The sequence below is a fragment of the Halichoeres trimaculatus genome, unplaced genomic scaffold (genome assembly GCF_033239565.1).
Source record: "Halichoeres trimaculatus isolate MK-OKI-2021-1 unplaced genomic scaffold, fHalTri1.1 fHalTri1_scaffold_12, whole genome shotgun sequence".
In the NCBI taxonomy this organism is placed as follows: domain Eukaryota; kingdom Metazoa; phylum Chordata; class Actinopteri; order Labriformes; family Labridae; genus Halichoeres; species Halichoeres trimaculatus.
Window position 1 is genome coordinate 31,651,934 of NW_027437190.1, and position 13,522 is coordinate 31,665,455.

General features: G+C 39.4%; 2 protein-coding genes across 2 annotated transcripts in view; one reads left to right on the forward strand and one right to left on the reverse strand.

Moving 5' to 3' along the window:
- The first annotated feature begins 269 nt into the window (after positions 1-269).
- seraf (Schwann cell-specific EGF-like repeat autocrine factor) lies at positions 270-4,132 on the forward strand. Its single transcript, XM_074684300.1, has 5 exons — positions 270-580; positions 854-949; positions 1,137-1,241; positions 3,682-3,777; positions 4,020-4,132. The coding sequence occupies exons 1-5, from the start codon at positions 361-363 to the stop codon at positions 4,130-4,132; spliced, it is 630 nt and encodes a 209-aa protein (XP_074540401.1). The 5' UTR covers positions 270-360.
- A 310-nt stretch (positions 4,133-4,442) lies between these two features.
- The window catches only part of vwde (von Willebrand factor D and EGF domains), a 31,046-nt gene continuing 21,966 nt past the window's right edge, over positions 4,443-13,522 (reverse strand). The window contains exons 23-31 of the mRNA XM_074683623.1: positions 12,555-12,650; positions 12,371-12,466; positions 12,007-12,102; positions 10,156-10,251; positions 9,823-9,918; positions 9,634-9,729; positions 9,437-9,532; positions 7,413-7,510; positions 4,443-4,991 (exon numbers count right to left, since the gene is read on the reverse strand). Coding sequence (XP_074539724.1) covers positions 4,977-4,991; positions 7,413-7,510; positions 9,437-9,532; positions 9,634-9,729; positions 9,823-9,918; positions 10,156-10,251; positions 12,007-12,102; positions 12,371-12,466; positions 12,555-12,650 — 785 coding nt within the window. The 3' untranslated portion in view covers positions 4,443-4,976. The remainder of the gene's footprint in view (positions 4,992-7,412; positions 7,511-9,436; positions 9,533-9,633; positions 9,730-9,822; positions 9,919-10,155; positions 10,252-12,006; positions 12,103-12,370; positions 12,467-12,554; positions 12,651-13,522) is intronic.

Here is a 13,522-nt window from a genome sequence, read left to right on the forward strand (position 1 = left end):
TTTCTTAGCTGTTTTTGCCTCCTACTTAACGTTGTTGTGTTTTTGTTGTTGTATTTTGCACTAAAGGGCCACCGTAGTTATGAGGTAAGTAACAGTTGCCCCCAGCTGTTCAAATGTGACCACTTTCATATTTTACCAGGGACCAAAAAACACTCCAAAATTCGAAAGTCCCCACAGCAGGCCAGTCTCCCCGCCCCGCCTGCTTCAGCTCTAACCTGGTTGTAGTTCCCCTGTTTGTGACCGCGGGGGCGACGTGGAGGGGTGTCCAGTCTGGTGTGGGCTCTGTTACCTCCGTCCATCCCTCTGCCTTGCAGTCTGCTCCTTCCTCTTCCCAGCTGAGGGATAAAACCAAAGATTAAAATGGGTCTTGCGGGTTTTGGGTCAGTGGTGCTCTTCGCTTCCTTTGCGGCTCTTCTTGGAGTTTGCTCCGCGGGTTCGGACGCGCCCCGAGGAGTCGCGATCGGATTCGTTTTTGACCCCAAAGCGACGTGCGACCCTCCGTGCCAACACGCTGGGATCTGTATCCGTAACAACACTTGTTTCTGCTCCAAAGGCTACGAGGGGGAGACCTGCCAGTATGGTGATGTTACAGACTTTTTTTGTTTCTTAAAAATTCATGCATTCACTTTAAAATGTGACTTTTATTTACATTAAATGAGAAAACTACGATTACATCACGTTTTTAGTGAGATGTATTATTCTGCAGCATTTTATGAAATCTTTAGCAGTGCATCTAAAAGCACTTACCCACTGTAAGAATGCAAATATTGGAGGAAAATGTGCATGTTTCTGATACTGAAAGCATACACATGATGAAAGTGTTTTCACACTCATGTGTCTTTGTTGAATGCAGCCAACTGTCACCCCAAATGTAAGAATGGAGGAGTGTGTCTTCGTCCTGGAAAATGCAGATGTCCTCCAGGTTATGGAGGGAAATACTGTCACAGAGGTGAGTAGATCTGTGTGGAAATCATTTACTAGTCAACGTAACAAAATAAATCTAAGTTGTTTGGTTTCTTGTTTTTTAAAAAGTTTGGCATGGAGTTCTTTAGGCTGAGATTACAATTTTACAGATGTTACTACTTTGGATTATTGAATTTCCAGTTGATGCAGATGATGTGTGTGTCTGGTTGCAGTGACGTGTCACGGCGGATGTTGGAACGGAGGTGAATGCTCAGCCGTCAACGGAGTCGCCAAGTGCATCTGCCCCTCAAGCTGGAGCGGCTCAAAATGCCAAGAGGGTCTGTTTATAGCAGAATCTGATTACCCCATTAACACCACAGGTCAAAGTCACCAAATGGAGCGGCTCCCTCAGCTGCAGCCGCTCCTCAGCAGCTATTAACAACACCAACTGAGAAGATTTTAAAGACTTCTCCAGCTCCAAGTTATTCACACTTCAGGAAGCAACATTTTTTTTCACAGCTGGATGTTTTTATGTCAGCTATCGGATGGTAATCCATCTTTTCCTGTTGCATTTTTCATGCTCATTTAAACACCGGTGTTTTGTTGAAATCTGCTGCTTTGTTCAAGGCTGCCTGATAACAGAGGCTTTCAAATATGAGCGATCATAGTGTGAAATCCTTTTAATTAGAGTTTTAAAAAAATCCCTGTTTTTCTCTCACCAGTGTTTTAGAAATCCCTGATTTCAGCCCCTGTCTTATAGCAGAGTTCTCACAGATGGAATTCATGAATCTAAAAAGATGGCCATAAAATGTCTTAAATTAATCTTTGAAAGTCTCAAAAATGTAAACACATATGATTGAAAAAAGTCCCAAAATTCAAAGAAAAATGCTAACATTGACTTTTTTTTAAAGTAGACAACATCACACAATCCCGATAGCGGAACCAACAAAAACTGATGTGGTTGCAGCTGGGACTTAATTGTTCCTTACCCGATGCAACTGATGTGGTGGTTTTTCCATTTGTGTTTATTGTGAAGTCGGTCTCAGATTTAATTTCAAATGGCAATAAAAAGTCTTAAAAAGTCTTGAATCTAACTTGCCTTAAGCTGTAAAAACCCTGTATAGGTTTCAATTAAGCTACTGTCACTTTAAGACTCCCTGCTACACGAACCCCCTTCCCTCTGATTGGCCAGACCTCAAGAGGCCTGCTATGGGCGGCACTACACTGGAAAAACTGAAATCTTATCAAGTGTTTTTGTCTTATTTTAAGAAGAAAATGCCGTTTTAGACTTGATATGAGCCACTTTCACCTGACTAGTCCAGAAAAAAATCTTGTTTCAAGTTATTTAAAGAAAAAAAATGAGGTCTGAATTGCTTGTAACAAATTGAAAAAAAAAAAAAAAAAAATTGGCCGATGGAACAAGAGAAAAGTTACTCGTATTAAGACATTATTCTAATTTCAAGTAAATCTTTCTTGTTCCATTGGCAGATTTTGTTACTTGTTACAAGCAATTTAGTCCTCATTTTTGTCTGTAAATAACTTAAAACAAGATGCTTTTCTGGACTGACCAGTTCAATGTGTCTCATATCAAGTATATATAAAAAAATTAACTTAAAACAAGACAAAAACACTTGAATAGAGTTCAGTTTTTTTGCAGTGTAGCCCTTAGTGTTTGAGGTCCATCCCCTCCTTTCTGATGTCAGAGCTTCTTTAGGAATAAAATAAATGTGGCATAACCAGCCTTATTATTTTATGTTGGACATTTTGGACATGAGAGCAGCTTTTAAAGTGCATTTGTTACTGTGGGACCTTCCGGACAGTCTGTAAACATCTTAACAAGCTACTGCACTGCAAAAACGAAAATCTTATCAAGGGTTTTTGTCTTATTATCAGTTGAAAATGCCTTTTTAGACTTAATATCAGCCACATTCACCCGACCAGTCCAGAAAAGTGTCTTATTTCAAGTCATTTAAAGACAAAATGAGGTCTGAATTGCTTGTAACAAGTTAAAAATATCTGCCAATGGATCAAGAAAAAGTTACTTGTATTAAGACAGTATTTTAGTTTTAAGCAAATTTTCTAGCAAATCTTTCTTGTTCCATTGGCAGATTTTTAAACTTGTTACAAGCAATTCAGACCTCATTTTTGTCTTTCAATAACTTGAGTCAAGAAGTTTTTCTGGACTGACAAGTTGAATGTGGCTCATATTGAGTCTAAAAAGACATTTTTGACTAATAATTAGACATAAACTCTTGATAAGATTTCAGTTTTTGCAGTGTGAAATCAGAGAGTGCAGACCTCCACCAAGCATATTGTGATCTTCGCCAACACTTAAGTCCTACTTTAATGTTATACTCCCTTTCAGCAGACTGTCTGCTACAATTTGGTGTTAGCTGCAGGTTTGTACGATAATTTGTTTCCTGACAGTGTTGAAAATTATGATGACCCAGTACATATTTCATATTCTGGATCTTAGTATCCAGAATATTGCCAGGATCTGGATCGTACTTTTACATCTGTCAGAAATTATGGAGACCTTGTCTTATATTGTTTTGCAAAGCAATCCAACTATTTATGGTGGAGTTATATACACATATGGTGAAAACAGCCCTATCTCACTATGATAAAAAGTCCTGGAAAGACTCTTCCAAAACATTAACCTCCTTGGCAGAGGTAATTAAGAGCACCTAGGGTAGTTATTGAATACTAAACCCAAGGATGAACATGTACCTGTAGTGCTGAATATGTCTTGATCTGTTTTCTTATTTCTTTCTGCAGCGATCTGTCCTCAAGGCTGCAGGAATGGAGGAATCTGTGTGGCTCCAGGAATCTGCAGCTGTCCAGAGGGATGGCTGGGAGGCGCCTGCCACACTGGTGAGTTCAGACTGATCCTAAAGATGAAGCTTCTTACATGCATCAGTGCATTTCACAGACATCTATAGTTTCTTTCCTCTTCTACTGCTCTTCTTAAAATCATCTTACGGAGGAGTGAAATGTCTCTTTTGTCTGAGCGAAAGTTTTCAGTGTTTTCTCAGAGACAAGATTTACAAGCTTTCACTCTCATTACCTTTTTCTTCCTTCGACTGATTTACACTTTGTGTTGTCTCTGGCTGTAGCTGTGTGCTCTAAGCCCTGCCTGAATGGAGGGAAGTGCATTTCTCCAGACAAATGCCGCTGCCGCCCCCCTTTCTCTGGCCCTCACTGTGAAGAGAGGAAGAAGACCCACTAGTGTGACCCTGCCGGGGTGAAAGGTCAATGAGGAACAGTTACAGTGGTGGTTTTTCACATCTTTTACTGTGTGATTTTATACTTAACGTTCTCATTTGACTGTATAAACACTTGTACTGTATTTTTCATGAAAAATGAATAAAAGAATGAAGAATGTGTGGTTTCGAAGCTCATTTAACAAACAAAACATAAAAATAATACATTTTTCTTTATTTGTCACAGGTTATTTGTACCATGGTGTAATCAAGTGGCTTTAATATGTACTTTTAGTATCAGTGAAAATGGATAACATTTCATAACTTAAAGGGGCCAAATCAAACAATATATTAATGAAAGCAAATAAAAAATACAAACAAACGTGATCTAATATAAATCCAGCAAAGTTAAATCAAGTTACTGATGTTTACCGTCTAAATAAGGCAAAGCTAGATAACCATACTTACATTTATTTGCTCAAACCTAAGAAACAAACAGTGCACATCAGTTTGGTGGAGGATAAACCAGGCTGTAATGTTTTTTTTAAATGAATGATTCATCATCGTTTGCTTATTTTTGCATAATACCGTGCAGCAGTATAAAATCTGGATGTGTTTAACAGATGTGTGTCTCTTTCAGCCTTGAGGTAGTGATTTAAAGGGATGAACAGACAAGTGCAATACATCATGTCCCTCTGCTGGCCTTCAAATGTGCACAGAGCCACTCATACAAGCCAATATCCACACACACACACACACACACACACACACACACAAGCATTCACACACTCACACACAAACAATTCGTTGCTCTCTTCTTGCCTTGTGCATTTTGTAGCTTCTTTCATCCCATGTATCGCTTCTTGTCCATCATACCTGTGATGCCTGTAAATATGGAAAATAGAAAACTGAAAATTAGACTCTGGTCTTTCTCTTTATGTAAACAAAATAATGCTTTTCATATATGCATGGTTTATCATTTATAATAAAGACATGTCCAGTGGTTGTTTTCATTTTTAGCTGCAGTTCTTTAGCCTTTTCTGGAACTAACAAAGACTGTTTTAGACATCAGGAGGAAATTATGTCACATTATCTGGTCCATGACAAAAACTTAAGATCATTTTCCCAGGACATGACTTTAGCCGTGTTTCCACCAAGCAGTCCAGTTCGATTCAGTACGGTTTGGCACGGTTTGGTACAGTAAAGCCTGATCCTGTTTGCGTTTCCACAGCAAACTGTGCCCTCTAGTGGTAGGCGGCTGTCGAAAACCGCAGCTGCTAAACAGTAGCATGACGCCGTAGCAGCGTGAGACAGTTTACCTCGCTAATAAATCCAGCGAAGAAGAAAAACACGACACAGTAAACAAAGAGCATAGATGAAGACATGCAGCATTTCTTCCTCTCTGTGATTGGCATGTAGCTCTTTGATACTAAGAACAATCAAGCTTTGTTTCAGAGAAGTCTGCGTGCCACCAGGAGAAATACAGCAGCTGTCGCACAGGAAGTGACGATTCTTCTGACCAATCAACAGTCTGCAGTGTTGTAGCTCCACCCTCAGAGAGCGGATCGGTTCAGTCTGGCACCCATGCAAAAGGGTCCCGAAAAGTGGGACGGCTTGTCTCGGGGATTTGTCCCGTGATAAGTCAGTGGAAATGCCATAAAATGTGTGCCATACCGAGATGAACCGAACCGGTCTGCTTGGTTGTTTTATCTCTTGTGTCTTTCAAACATTGTCAGGTTTGTATTGTAGCGAGTCGTTTCACATCTGAAGTTTTCATCCCCTCCTCCTTATGTTTTTATTGGCTGATGTTTATGCCCAAGGATGGGGGGCACATTATTATGACATCACCAAGTGTCATTCGGGGGAGCAGGATGAAGAAGCCGTGTTAGTTTCGCACCCAGCGGTTTATGGGTCCAAGGTTCGAGAAAGTTAAACCCTCACTGGCCCGAACCTCCTGGGCAATCAGTGGATGTGTCCGTTCTTGTGTGGATTTAAAGGAAATGAGGCGTGTTTGATTGACAGGTCGGCTCTCCAGCTTTCTTTACTTTTTAGGATGTTTAATTGGACATAAAACTGAACACTGAGGAGAAAAAGATTATTTGTGTTTTTTTTTTTTTTGTGAGAATCTAATGATTGAACTGAACTGTTGAAAATGATTCCTAAAGAAGGACTATAGTGTTTATTCTTTTTCTGTTTTTGCTTTCTTTAAGGGTATTTTGTGTTGGTTTCAAGATAATTTTCAAACTGTTTTTTTCTCTCTGAGGGGATTATATGGTGTGCGTTTTCCCATATACAAATACAAAATGTTTTTCTTACTTACAATCAAGCAAACTGTTTTATTTCTGGTATTTTCTTTTTCGTTCCATTCGGGTTATTTAAAGGTTAAGTTTAATACTTTTACACCCTTTGTGTTGGTAGCTGAAGTGGAGCAAAAAAGTACACAACTTACTGTTCTTACTACTGACTTTTGCCAGGTTAAACCCTGGGTGGCAGCCCAGAAATAACTTCCAAAAAAAAGGAAAATTTCACTAAAAACCTGTGACAGCATGTTTTAGAGAAGCACATTTTTTGATTCTTACTCCAAGGGGAATGCACACCTTTTCTCTTTGAGCTGTTTCCATTCTGGATGTGTGCTAAGAAAGAGTTGTTGGGGTTTTCACAACAGAATTTCACACAATTTAACTTTTAAATCACACTGCTTTTGCTGTTGTTGATGTGGGTAGCGTTGAAGCCAGCTGGCTCATTGTCCAAACCGCTGGATTCCTGCAGAACTCTGGATTATAAATTGTAAAGAGATGCAGGGGAGTCAAAAAACTTCAGGAGAGAGAAATAACCAGTGTCTTTCCTCCCTCCTTTTGGGCAAAGTGGGATCTCTGGAAAATTAAATGGATGAGCTCAAAGGACTGGCCAGGAGTCCCTGTGGACAGCTTCCAGACTGTCTAGGCTGACATCAGTGCTTTTGTACAAAACTTATTCCAGTTACTCTTAATTCTTACTTTAGGAGCCATATTAATGTTTCTTTCTTTTGGGTCAAGCTATGTTCATGTTTTACCACTAGGTGTCGCTGTATGAAAAGTATATTGATACATCACATCTAAGCTACGGTGTATGTTTGACCCCGGAAGGGCTCGTGGTTTTTGACCCCTGTGGCAGTAGGTGGCATGGGGAAGCTGCGGCTGTTTTGTTTCATGGTTCACCTTTTCTGCATAATTTGTTCAATAAATGGACTTCCTATGCTGCAAAACTTTATTTATTATTATTCTTGTTTCTGATTCTGTGGTAAATGTAGGTGCAGTGTATACCGACCTTTATTGCGCAGGTGAGTCCCTTGAAGCCTTTCCGACAGTAGCAGTAATCAGGGAGGACACACCTCCCTCCGTTCAAGCACCTCTGTTTACAAACCGCTGTGGAGAGAATCAAAAACAAAAGACTTTATACATTTTCAAAAACAACAGTTACAACACAAAAACTTCTTATCTCAAGCTTCTGTTTTTGAGAACCCCAATTTTTGCCTCTGGTGGCGCCCGATAGCTGGCTGCAGTAAAGGTAAAAAAAATCTGTCTCTCCAGTCATTCCAGATGGGCTGTGGTCAAACTTTAAAAAATTTATTCACCTTGTAGAGATATTTCTCACGTCCGATTGTTGTGGTAATGTGAAGATATTATTTGTCTGTCTTGTATTCAGGTCCTCTTTTTTTTCTGAATTTTTCATTTTCATTAGTTATAAGAGGTTAAAAACAAGATTTTACGTCACGTTTAACGATGATTGACAGCTGCTGTTCTTGTGTATTTTTCTCGGGGACTGTAAAATATTTCGGGGGGTAGAGTCAAGAAGCGATTAGACTCTCAAAAGAAAAAAATATATTATTTTTTTTGTCACCCGGCTCCACTCAGACTCTCCCAGAATCCCTCATCGTCTCTACTGCACAGACTCTGGTTGCACTACTGCTACAATGGCTGTGCATGTGACGGGGGTATTTTGTCTTCAAAACTGTGCAATGGTAAATGGCGGAGCCACGCTGTCCACTCTATATACAGTCTATGGTCTAAACTCAGAACTCTGGAAGCCTCCTCCACTGTTGCCATGCTACAAAGTCATCATCATGGAGTGGTCTGTTTAAAATATTCACCTATGAATTATGGCTTTATGTTGGTATGTTGGTAAAGGATGAACAACAAATAAGGGCATCTCAAGTCTTACAATAACTATGCTCTGTTTGGAAGAGTCTCCAATCTGTGATGTCACAAATTGAGCAAATCTTTTGTCTCTCATGCTTAGTTCCTTTATAAGATTACTCCAACACGTTAACTTCATGATTTGAAACTTCTAATACTTTTGAAACTTTTTCACATTTACAACTGATCTTTTTAACTTAATATCTATTTGTAAAATACAGCGAAAGTATGATACCACCTCTTCGGTAAGAAAAAAATACATCATACTACAGTATGTTTGTGGTTTGCCCCCACCTTAAACTGTTAATCTGCCATGCTAAAATATCAACCCTTTGGATCCCAAGCACTTTCTGAGCGTCTTTTGCTTCTGTCATATTTTTACTCACTGTGGTCTCATTTCTCTGTAAAGTAAAGTGCTGCACCTCTATAGATTCAGGACAACCATGGCTATAGGCTGATGCAACTCAAATATGTCTTTATGTAATGTAACAAGATTTAAAATCTGTAATCCATTGGAAAAAAAGAGAAACAAAAATTGAATTTTTCTTATTTTCTGATTTTAAAAAATTGTAAAAATAGAACAGACAGAATAGAACAATGAAAACCATGAATAACTACGTAAAAAACACTTAATTCAAGTCTTGGATCAAAGAAGAGTGAAGTATTTTCAGTTTAACATGCTCTGAACACACAAACTGTTGTTCATAGGTGCAGAGCAGCCCCAAGCTGACACATGACACCTGGAAGATGGTAGGCAATTTTTAAATAATTCTTTATATTTAAATACAGGACATGTATCGATCATTTAGAGTTTGTTTAAAGAAGTAAAGCGTGAAGAATTATTTGTTTTTTTACAGAATTGAGCTAGAGCAAACGGCTGATTTTCTGCAGATTTTCAAAGAGGATGTATAAATAAACAAAACGTGAACAGCAGTCTCACAAGAATCATCGTTCTTTCCCGCCAGTTTTCGGCATGTTGCTGATATTGCGTGTGATACATTCAGGGACCATCGGAAACATGACAATCTGCCGATAACGCCACATTCTACAGTGTTTGAATAGGACAAACGGTTTGTAAATGCCAGTCGTTTGAAAATAAGTGCGTTTTTTAACCCGCCCATGGGTCTGGGGTTGTTTTCTCATAATTAAACTCACGTGTTTGACACTGGAGGCCTTCCCAGCCCGTTGGACAGTGACAGGTGTTCGGTCCTAGACACTCGCCGCCATTTTTACACTTTTGCAGGCAGACAGCTTCAGTGAGAACAGAAAGAGAGGCATGAGCATGAACTCAAAAAGTTTTGTAGAGGACTTAAAGTGAATGAGACATGAAAAAACAACATGGAGCCACTCACGTATGTTACACCTCCTCCCTCTCCACCCCGACGCACAGGAGCACGTGTTGGGTCCCACACACTTGCCCTTGTTCATGCACATCGGCTCACACACACCTGGAACACATTGATCCAGGTAACCAGATTTCTTCCATGACAGTTACACATCACCACAAAATGAGGCCGTACGCAGTCAGTGATGGGACTTACTCTTCTGACAGCGCTTTCCTGTGTAGCCTTCAGGGCAGGAGCACACGTTGTTTCTCATACACTGACCTCCATTCTTACAGGGAGGGTTGCAAACAGCTGGAAAACACATCAGAATGTAGCGATGAGGATATGAGGAGTCACTGTGCACACTGACCCATTTCTGTCTCTTACCTAAAGTTAGATGTTTTATCTAAAGAGGAAAGAAATAAACACTAACTGCCAATGAGAAAACCTGAACAACCTTCTTTGCATCTCTAAGCAGCTATGATGGAAAAAACATTGAACTTCCTGTACTGTTTGTCTGTTTACACAATGAATATTCCTCAGTCTCACCAATTTGACACTGAGAGCCGTAGAATCCACTGGGACAGGAGCAGATGTTTGGCCTGATGCAGGTTCCTCCATTTAGACAGAACGGGTTACAGAGAGCTGTAAAGGTGATGCAAAGACTCACATTAAGATCCCACACATGACACATCTCTAGGATTTCAAGCTCTTTTTGTGACAGTTCTGTCTTTGCTGTTGTTCTCTGTCTTTTTTTCTTATCTATTGGGTAATCTTTGTATTCGGAGCCTGTCATTTCATGTCCATTGACTCAAACTAGTTGCATTTGCAGTAGTGTTTTTCTTTCTTTTTTTTTTTTGCTCCTGTTTGTGTCTGGAGATCCTACATGTAACCATGATTGCATTGTTTACACACAAGATTTCACCTGTTAGCTGCCTGTAGCATGTCAGTGCTAACCAGTGCTAGGACTGGTGTTCTCTGTGAGCTGAGGATAGGGAGGCAGGGACCACATGCTGGTGCTGCAGTGTGAGCTATGAAGAGATGATATCGACCTCCATCCATCGTTATTGGGAATGCAAGATCAATCTCCAGTAAGAAGGACAAGCTAGAAGTGCTAGAGTAGCACAATGCTATTCACAAACATGGCTAACACTAGATAGAAATTGAAGGGATTTCACCTGCTGTGAGCCAGGGTATCTGCAGGTTTCAGCAAGTCAAATCTAGGACTGTTTAAGACTTTTTAATTCAATCTTTAATGAAATTTAAGGCCCAAAACGCTTAATACAGGCAACGGTCAGGGGATCCTGCTGTATTGCAATTCAAACGAACATCATTCAGCCAACCCTCGATAAATTTAAATAAATTAAAGCCAAAAAGTGACTGAAAACTACTTTTTAAAAGAGGAAAACAACAGAGGCGTTTCCTGTTTTAGGAATACAACAAACACAATTTTCTTTTTTGAAGCTTCATAATGACTTTTATCTCACAATAATGACTTTTAATCTCATAACATCTTCATTCATCTCATAATTTTGACTTTTTATCCCCTTAATTTTAAACTTTTAAACTGGCACAAATGGGCTTCCGTATATTACGGAGTGATATTCTCTGGTACTTCCTAGGTTGGGTAAATAAATTGCACATCAGAGCCCAAAGTAAAAGTCCAGACTGGACAGGCAGTGCACGCTGATGCCTGCTACTGCAATAACAGTCCCGCACACAGGGCAGACTTTATGTGGCAGATAAAAGCTCAGACTGCAGCTTACATAAAAAAGAAAAAAAAAAAAAAAAATATATATATATATATATATATATATATATATATATATATATATATATATATATATATATATATATATATATATATATATATATATATATATATATATATATATATATATATATATATATATATATATATATATATATATATATATCTATATATATATATATAAATATATATATATATATATATATATATATATATATATATATATATATAGATATATAGATATATAGATATATATATATATATATATATATAGATATATATATATATAGATATAACATCAACTAATCCTGTCTCGAAAATTTAAGACCTCTGAGTAAAGTATTTCAGACCAGCATATGGCATTTTTTATGAAATTCGAGGGTACAAGGACACTCTCTGTGAGCAGAAGGGAGACACGACAGTGAGACTGAACAGCCTGGTGAAGAATGAATAACCAAACTGTATTACCCTTTATGTTTCCTTGTATTGCTGCTGTGACCCTGTATTTCCATTTCCCAGGGATTAATAAAGTATTTTCCATTTTATTCTTTACAAGATTCACTGTTTATAGTTCAATAATTTGCGGCTGCTGTGTGAAGTCACATTAGCTAACAGGTGCTGGGTTGTACCTGAGTTGCATGTTGGTCCATACCAGCCAGGTGTGCATTTGCAGACATCAGGAGAAACACATTCACCTCCATTTTCACAGTGCCTGTTACACACCACTGAAAACAGAAAAAAAGAAACATTACACACCTTAGTCTGCAGATCAGAAACTTGAACAGTATATCTCTATCTATAAGAATTTATATTGGCTTTTTTTCTCCTGGTTGAGATATTAAGTTGGAAGCTGAATGTTTTATTTTAGTCTCATGGTGTCCAATCCAGCACAAAAGAGAAGTGTAACTTTGGTTTTTCTGCTCAAACAAAAAAGGACGCCACTTTTTCCACTTTTTTTATTCCAAGATAAAAAAAAAAAAAGTCTCATCTCACTGATTTCACATCTGGGTCCCACGTAGCCGTACGGGCAGGTACACAGGTTTCTGGCCAGACAGGTGCCTCCATGTTGACATGTTGGCTCACAGCTGGCTACAAAGAGTCAGAAACACCAAAATATCACTGTTAGTATTAACTCTGCAGTGTGTTTTTGTGTCTGTGAGATGTGATTATGACTTACCTTCCTCACATGTAGGCCCGCCATAGCCCACGGGACATTCACACACGTTGGGTTTCACACACTTCCCCTGGTTCTTACAGTCAGGTCGACACACAGCTGAGAGGGAAGGAAAGACAGGCACTGAAATTAATGCAGAGGACTCCATGATCTGATGTTTCTTAAAGGTCCCATATTATGCAAAAATCACTTTATGAAGTCTTTTAGTGAAATTTGTGGGTCTTTGGCTTTCCTCCCAGCCCACAACATGTGATATTTAATGACAAAACTGTACTTAGTAGTGCTTGTGAATGTAAAATCCTGACCTGAAACGAGCTGTTTGGAATTTCCGGGGTTTGCCGACATCAGCGATTCCCTTTTTTGACCAATCAGGAGTAAGTCTGACCTGATTGGTCCACCAGAGCAAATACCCCCACCCCCTCCCCGCCCACTCCTCTCCCCTCATCTGGAGAGAAATCTCTCCAGCAGCGGGGAGGAGAATGCCAAAGTTGAAGAGCCATCACTGCTCTGTTTTTGGCAGTAAACAGCCACATAGTTCCATGCACAAGCTTCCCGTCTCAGAAGAAGACAAGACTAAGTGTCTAGAGTTCATTTATCAAGGAAATGTTCCAGCTACACTCAGTAAAACTGTGCATGTGTGTTTTAGTCACTTCACGGCCGACTGCTTTTCCAACTTTGGACAGTACAACAGAGGGCTAGCCAATAGACTGGTCCTGAATCCAGGCGCATTACCAACCATCCTCCAACAAACCTGGGACCCTGGAAATGTGAGTATTTTAAATGCTGTGTGCTGTGGAGCAGATGGAAGAGCTTTTCCTCAGTGTCCCCCCTGTCTCTGTGTTAGCTTCAGGATGCTAACTTTAGCTGCGGTTAGCCTGTTGTTTTAGCCTGTAATGTTATGGTAAACGAGCTTCTCTGTTTTCTAAACATTGTGCACTCAGAGCTCATGGCGCCGCTCTCAGTGACACTGA

What these genes read in the sequence shown, in the direction of transcription:
- seraf (XM_074684300.1), top strand. Translation starts at nt 361, where the DNA reads ATGGGTCTTGCGGGTTTTGGGTCAGTGGTGCTCTTCGCTTCCTTTGCG. An exon ending in GGGGGAGACCTGCCAGTATG is followed by an intron (nt 581 to 853) that starts GTGATGTTACAG and finishes TGTTGAATGCAG; the next exon opens with CCAACTGTCACCCCAAATGT. An exon ending in AGGGAAATACTGTCACAGAG is followed by an intron (nt 950 to 1,136) that starts GTGAGTAGATCT and finishes GTCTGGTTGCAG; the next exon opens with TGACGTGTCACGGCGGATGT.